We start from the raw sequence: 8,419 nt of genomic DNA on the forward strand, positions 1-8,419 counted from the left end.
AGAAAGGCGAAAGGAAAGGTATTTTCTGGTCGTTTTTGTTCAGATCAAGACGTCTGATCTGTTTAGTTGGTGTTGAAAGAATATATGTATATATATATATATATATATATATATATATATATATATATATATATATATATATATATATATATATACTATATATATATATATATATATATCTATTAGTCTCATTACATAAAAAGAGTTCAATTATTTTAGGTTTAAAGTAGCGTATCCAGTGGAGTGCTCCTCTAGAGAAAGTTAAATGTGTTTTCCTCTATTTTCCACAATCAAGATGAGATGCCTTAAGAACACTTATTACTTTTATCTAGATGTCTGTTGTTTTTCTTGATAACCAGTATCTCTTGCGCCCCAAACAAGGGCTCTAGTCATATAAGGAGAACGAATTTTATAAATATCAAGAGAGAGAGAGAGAGAGAGAGAGAGAGAGAGAGAGAGAGAGAGAGAGAGGAATGTGCCACACTACTATGATAATATCTTTCCTAATCACAAAAGACTTTTGTAGGTATTTCGATGTCATAAGAAGAGCTCATCATACTGGTATATATCAGCTCTCTAAATAATCTTATCATTTGCAGTGACTATTTTGATGTCCATTAGCTTCTAAGGGAAAGGTATATCCCATTCCATTTATGAAGCACGGTCAATTTTATTTATCAAAATGACACATATTATTTCTCAACAGTGGATCGAATTATCATAAATTCAGATCAAATTGATTGATGTGCAATTAAGGTTTTAATACTGGAAAAGGTGGTGGATTTAATGACTGGGTGAATTAATTCTATCACTTGTAAAAGGCTTAATAATCAAACAAAAGTAAAATGTGTAAAATAAGCACATATACTAAATGGCTAGGCTCACGTGTGTAAAACCAAATAAGAAGATTATTTAAATATCTCTGTATCCTATATATTCTGTAACTCGAAGTAAATACCGTACTTTATCTTGATGTAACTGGAACCCTTCGTTTAATTTTGAAATTAAATATATGGCTTAAGAAACATTACATTTATTCAAAATATTTGAAATGTGCAGTAGAATATCATGTCTGCAATCTGTGGAGAAATACTAGAATGAAGATAATCAAAATACAATACTGTAAAAGTACTCAACCTAAATACCTTTGCTTGCAATAAATTGCATAGATAACCTACTAACCAAATTGAGAAATCAAGCACTGAGCTTCATTCTCAAAGCAGCCTTCCAGAGAATGAAATACAATCTTACACTACAAGAAATAAGATATGAGTTGAAATGAATTGTCTCTACCACTGGATGAAACATTTATTTTCCCGTTCCGCCAGCGAAGACAGAGGGATACTTTACGATCTTGTCAACCTGGATTAAGAAATGTCGTTACCAAAAGTGCAAAATCGGAGACCAAGGTCATGCGAAGGTATATTCCTTCAGCTGACTGACATTCAGAAATCTTAAATGCTTTGGAGGTGAAAGAGAGACGTCGACCTTTGAAGATACTGTAGATATCGCTAGGAGAAAGCGGCAGACTTCTGAAACAGGAAAGGGTGGAACTGTTTGTCAATGAAAATTAGGGACACAACGGTAACTATATTTGTGTAAATAGGGATGATATTATTCTAAGAATAGAAATAGCTGAAATTCATGAGAGGAAGAGAGGAGCTTTTACATTAATATTATTATTATATTATTTATTATTATTATTTATTATTATTATTATTATATTATTATTATTATTATTTATTATTATTTTTTATTTTTATTATTATTATTATTATTTTTTTTTTTTTTTGCTCTATCACAGTCCTCCAATTCGACTGGGTGGTATTTATAGTGTGGGGTTCCGGGATGCATCCAGCCTCCTTAGGAGTCCATCACTTTTCTTACTATGTGTTCCGTTTCTAGGATCACACTCTTCTGCATGAGGCCCGGAGCTACTTCAGCCTCTAGTTTTTCTAGATTCCTTTTCAGGGATCTTGGGATCGTGCCTATTGCTCCTATGATTATGGGTACGATTTCCACTGGCATATCCCATATCCTTCTTATTTCTATTTTCAGATCTTGATACTTTATCCATTTTTTTTTCCCCTCCTCTTTCTCTTCAACTCTGGTGTCCCATGGTATTTGTGACATCAATGAGTGATACTTTCTTCTTGACTTTGTCAATCAACGTCACGTCTGGTCTGTTTGCACGTATCACCCTATCCGTCCTGATACCATAGTCCAGAGGATCTTTGCCTGATCGTTTTCTCTATCACTCCCTCAGGTTGGTGCTCGTACACTTATTACTGCAAGGTAGCTGAAGTTTCTTGCACAGGCTCCAGTGGAGGGCTTTTGCCACTGAATCATGCCTCTTTTTGTACTGGTTCTGTGCAAGTGCCGGGCATTCGCTTGCTATGTGGTTATGGTTTCATTTTTCGTATTGCACTTCCTATATATGGGAGAGATGTTATTTCCATCTATCGTTCTTTGAACATATCTGGTTCTTAGGGCCTGATCTTGTGCCGCTGTTATCATTCCTTCAGTTCCTTCTTTAGCTCTCCCCTCTGTAGCCATTGCCATGTGTCCTCGCTGGCTAGTTCTTTAGTCTGTCTCATGTATTGTCCGTGCATTGGTTTGTTGTGCCAGTCCTCTGTTCTGTCTGTCATTCTCCTGTCTCTGTATATTTCTGGGTCTTCGTCTACTTTTACTAGTCCTTCTTCCCATGCACTCTTTAGCCACTCGTCTTCACTGGTTTTCAGATATTGCCCCAGTGCTCTGTTTTCGATGTTGACCACAGTCCTCTATACTTAGTAGTCCTCTCCCTCCTTCCTTTCGTGTTATGTATAGTCTGTCCGTATTTGCTCTTGGGTGTAGTGCTTTTGTGTATTGTCATATTATTATTATTATTATTATTATTATTATTATTTATCATTATTATTATTATTATTATTATTATGATCATTATTATTATTATTATTATTATTATTATTATTATTATTATTATTATTATTATTATTATTATTATTATTATTATCATTAAGAAATACTCATAGTAGCATGAGGCTTACAATGGAGAATCGAATCCAGTTGTTTATACTATATAGATATATTTCAAGATAAGTTTTATCGTTAAATATATGCACATATACATAACTATGGTTTGTTTTCTCCATTTAGTATTCCCTTATATTATTATTATTATTATTATTATTATTATATTATTATTATATTATTATTATTATCTTATTATTATTTTATTATTCTTATTATTATTATTATTATTATTATTATTATTATTATTTTATTATTTATTATTATTATTATTATTATTATTATTATTATTACGAAACAAAACAATAATACAATTAATTGCTAGGCAAACTTTTATGAGAAAATATAGCTCACTTACCGATAATAATACATTAAAAAGATTTTAAAAATCCGAACATCAACTGAATGAATGAATAAAAAATAAGTAAATATGCATACACACATAAGTATTCATACATATATACATCCATCCATCTATACATACATACATACATACATACATGCATACATACATACAAACATATGTATATATAGATACGTAACGTGTATGTGTTCCTTCTTTCCTATCCCCGAAGAATGTGTAACAACATCTGGTTCCAGACGTCCTCATATTATGCAATGAAACAGGCTGGAGAAAAGGGCCTCTCTCCACGTACGTAATATTCAAACTGGAGCACTTTTTTATATATATGGTCCTTGAGAGAAAAAAAGAGAAAAGGAAAAGGCACTGCTATACCTCGTGACGTCACCGTATGGGCAGGGTCTCGCGGGGTATATTAGGGAAAGTCGCCACTGTTCAGGGTATTCCCTTGCCCGATTCCGAAGCACCATGAACTCGAAGGTAAGCTGAAGTGACCGCTGAAGCGGGTGAATTTTTAGCTTAAATTGTGTAAACAGTTTTGCCTTTATTTGTTTTATCAAGTTGGAAAGCAGTTATCTAATATGCTTCGAAAATAGGATGGCATACTTCTAATTGTTTTTATGTCATATTTGTTTTACTTCTAAAAACCATTTTAATCTAATAAATACAGTTATGCTAAAAAAAATTTGCTTTTCGTTTAAGGGGCCAAATATTTGCTTTCCTAATTGCTCAAATACACGGATCCGGGGAGAGAAAGAGAGCGTCTTGCATGAGGTGAATAGAATATGTATTATATTCACATGGTTGATCATGCAAAAATATTCTGATCTATTATTCTAGTTTTTAGAATATCTAATTTTTTTTTTTTTTTTTCCAGGTCCTTCTTTTCTTGGGTGTTGTTGCCCTTGCAGCTGCTGATAAAAGGCCAGTCTATTCTTACAGCCCCACCTCAGGTATGTTTGCAGACAACGTTTTGTATTTTCCTTTTCTATACATTTTTGAAGCACTTTCGTAACTCATAGAGGAGCCATAGATCTATGAATTTAATTTGAGTAAACTAAATTATTTCCCTCTTTTTATATTATATACTATATATAATATATATAATTATTATATATATTATTATATATATATTAATATTATTATATATTTATGTATATATATATATATATATATAATCAATTCATATAGGTTGTGTCCAAATATTTATAGTTATTATTTGTTGATCTTTTAAAGACAAAAATAAGCATTCTCATACATACTGACATAGAAGCACAGATCTAAAAATTTTTAACGTTTAAAATATCACCTCGTGATGACTAGAATTTCTTACGAATATTCCCAGGAATCTGAAGAATCCGCCGAAGCCAAGTACGACTTCAACTGGGCCGTGAAGGACGAGTATTCCGGCAACGACTTCGGCCACCAGGAATCCCGCGATGGCGACAACACCCAGGGCTCCTACTACGTCCAACTTCCCGACGGCCGTCTCCAGACTGTTCGCTATTACGTCAACGGAGACTCAGGCTACGTAGCCGAGGTCTCCTACCAAGGGGAGGCTCGTTACCCCGACTCGGCCGAGTCCAGGGAGTACTCAGCGCCTAGGCCTACATATTCAGCCCCAACACCAACTTACTCAGCCCCAAGACCCACCTACTCGGTTCCAGATTCCGTGGAGGAGTCTCAGGAGTACGAACAGCCACGACCCGTCTACGGATAAAACCGAAACTATTCTGACTTTGTCTCGTCGCTCTCAATGGCTTCTTCTTCTTCGCCTATATTTTTGTAATCTATGTTGCTTCACTTTTCAGAGATATATTTGATGTTATTAGAGGGAAATAAAGCTATTTTGTTACGATTCACGACTGTTTTTGTTCTACCAAGATATCTGAATTATAATTTTCGTTAGCGGGTTGAGCGGTGAATGCTGTCGAGGAAACGTCTGCTTTAAGTTTGATATGGCAGACGTCCATGAATATATGGATAAAAGAATGAATTAAATCAGTGGAATCAATAGATAACGGTTTTTTTAGGGTATATCGCCTATCCTAACCTAACTTTACCACCCTTTTCCTCAGGGATTGGAAGAGCCGACTAGCTTAACGCAAGGCCAGTGATTCCGTAATGGAATTAAAAAGAAGCTTACCAATTTCCTCACGTTCAAGCCTTTCACAAACATATTTTGCTTTCTAAGGAGATGATTAAATTTTCTGAAATTCAACACGACTGAAATGAATCCTTTGAAAAAGCTTTTAAAATACTGTGATCTTCATCTGTCGTCGACGAGCCTTAATTATTTAATGGTTTAGTAGAGGAATCATTTTCATGTTTGAAGCAATTCACAAAACTGGTTTTAAAAACAATGTTCTGTAATCAGAGCAGTTAATATTATAACAATATATATATATATACATATATATATATATATATATATATATATATATATATATATATATAGTATATATATATATATATATATATATATATATATATATATATGTGTATATATATATATAGTATATATATATATATATATATATATATATATATATATATATATATATACATATATGTATGTATATATATATATATATATATATATATATATATATATATATAATATATATATATATGTACATGCATAGACAGAGAGAGAGAGAGACAGAATAAATAATACATTCCTAGCCACTTTGAATATCATCAAATCCCACACAGTCACGTGTCCTCGCTACAGAGTGCTATTTCGTGGAAACTGTGCCACAGCTGCAAATAGGACGCAAAGATCGTGCAGCATCCGATTTCAGTAACAATGGGCGAGAAACCCGCCATACTTTTTGGTCATTCTCAAACCTGTCCCATATATAGGGGCTGGAAAGGCTCTGGGGATTTGTGAAGTCTTTGGTATCTGCGGTAAAGTTGATGAAAGCGAATAATGATTCATACCTTTCTGATAATGTTACACGATGTTTCACGGATTTTTTTTTTTTTTACTTCAGAGGTGAAGTAGTCGGATAAGATTTTCCATCGGATATTTATGTTGTTTCCATGAGTTAGTATAGGGTAATGATACCTACTTCGTAAATTTTGCTAATTTTCACGTAGCTTTAAACTTTTGAGAGAAAATATCCTGATTTCCAGTGACGATAGGTACCGGATTGGAATGCATAAAAACTGAACACGGTCACCCAAATACGCGCGCAGAATCACATAAGAGTCAATGAAAGGAAATACGAACCACAGCGCAGTCAAGATTATTCGGCATTACAAGGAAACACCGCCATACACAAATCCTAGAACACTTCATCCAAAAAAGACTTTGACCTTAAAAAAGAAAAACAAAGAGTAGAAAGAGAAGTAAGGAAAGTCATGAAAACAGAGAGAGAAAAATACAAGAAACTCCCTAATACCTTTTGCTACTCTAGTTTCCATTGTTCCAGCGCCAGTCCTCTTCTTTCTTGACTGAATAGGAGACGGGATCGGAGAAGGAGTAAGCTATTGCTTTTTTTTTTTTTTTTTTTTTTTTGTTTTTTTTTTTTTTTTTTGCGGTGAAACGCGTGAACGTTTTTCGCGATTTTCGCCTAATTACCACGAACCCTACGACGCACGCGAGAGTTATTTAATTACGCCGTTATTCTGGCATTCCTTTTCCATTCTTCCATACGTGACCTGTGGAGTATAGCTGATTTTCGTGATCGTTAAACACGGGTTTTGAGGTCTTGGATGATTGGTAAAAAACTGGGACGCATTTTTGCTGCTTCATTTTGCTAGCTTAAAATCAGTGTATCCCAGCCTAGGCTTATTAGATATCTATATATATATATATATATATATATACTTAATATTATAAATAATATATATATATATGTGTGTGTGTGTGTGTGTGTGTGTTTTGTGTGTGTGTGTGTGTGTGTGTGTGTGTGTATGCTAATCAAAGAATAGCCTGGTAAAATATTTCCAGACAAATAACAATGCAATATTTAATTTTGGTGATTTTATTTTTATAGTAAATACCAGTCAGGACGCCACCAAACAAACTATTTTATTTATAAATATAAGTGTTATCCAAAGAGAGAGTTATTAACAAATGACAATATTGAAATATCATTATTCATCGTTGTTCGAGTCTCCTGTGCTTGAAAGGGAAATGAAAGCTTCGGCATTATTTTCCTAAATATGTAAACTGGTTCTTCATTACATACTCCTAAAGTACCGCTCACTCTACGTAAGCAGCTATCTCCACAATTACTAACATCTCCAATCTGGCTATACATAACAAATGATTTTACTTCTACAAAGAAAAAATGCTATTTTAGAAATACTGTAAGGCGAAATCCCTGGAAAAATAAGATATGTAGAGTTGTCTTGTGAATATGATGAGCAGCAGAAGGACCAAGTCCTATTCACTGAAATAAATATATAAATTGACTGATTTCAGTTCTACAGAAAAAATAATGTCATTAAAAATACCACGTAGCATGAAATTCCTTGGTAGTAAAAATATTGGGTTGAATTTTATAGATTTTAACTCAACTGCGTATCCAATCTAAGAGTTAATGAAGAAAAATTAAGAAAAATATAGAAAAATTAAATAAAAGAATTAAATCTTAGCTTTTTCAAATATGCAGCAAAATCCAAACTGTAATTGATCTATTAAAAGATGCCATGAAACATTAAGCTTATTGATATTGAATTTCAGACATTTAAACTCAACACCAAGTAACGATCTGAAAGCTTTCTGGCGAAAGATTCCTCCAACAGATAAAGATAGTGGTGTTGAATTTAGTGATTTCAAATCTTCAGTAAATACCATTCTGAAAATTACCAATCAAAGACTCCTTGAAAAATTAACAATATTAGTGTTAGATCTTAGTGTTTTTAACTTGACAGCATTACCAACCTTAAAATCGCATTAAAAATAGTTCTTGACAATTTTCTAATCGAATTTTAGCAGATTTAAGTCAACAAAATATATCAATCTGAAAAATTATCAGTGAAAGAGTATATCTAATTCTAGTGACTTCAACT

General features: G+C 33.1%; 1 protein-coding gene across 1 annotated transcript; it reads left to right on the top strand.

The window, feature by feature from the left end:
- The first annotated feature begins 3,771 nt into the window (after positions 1–3,771).
- LOC135226654 (cuticle protein-like) lies at positions 3,772–5,254 on the top strand. Its single transcript, XM_064266367.1, has 3 exons — positions 3,772–3,874; positions 4,272–4,405; positions 4,697–5,254. The coding sequence occupies exons 1-3, from the start codon at positions 3,863–3,865 to the stop codon at positions 5,112–5,114; spliced, it is 564 nt and encodes a 187-aa protein (XP_064122437.1). The 5' UTR covers positions 3,772–3,862; the 3' UTR covers positions 5,115–5,254.
- The last annotated feature ends 3,165 nt before the right edge of the window (positions 5,255–8,419 follow it).

Source organism: Macrobrachium nipponense, chromosome 15, assembly GCF_015104395.2.
Source record: "Macrobrachium nipponense isolate FS-2020 chromosome 15, ASM1510439v2, whole genome shotgun sequence".
NCBI lineage: Eukaryota > Metazoa > Arthropoda > Malacostraca > Decapoda > Palaemonidae > Macrobrachium > Macrobrachium nipponense.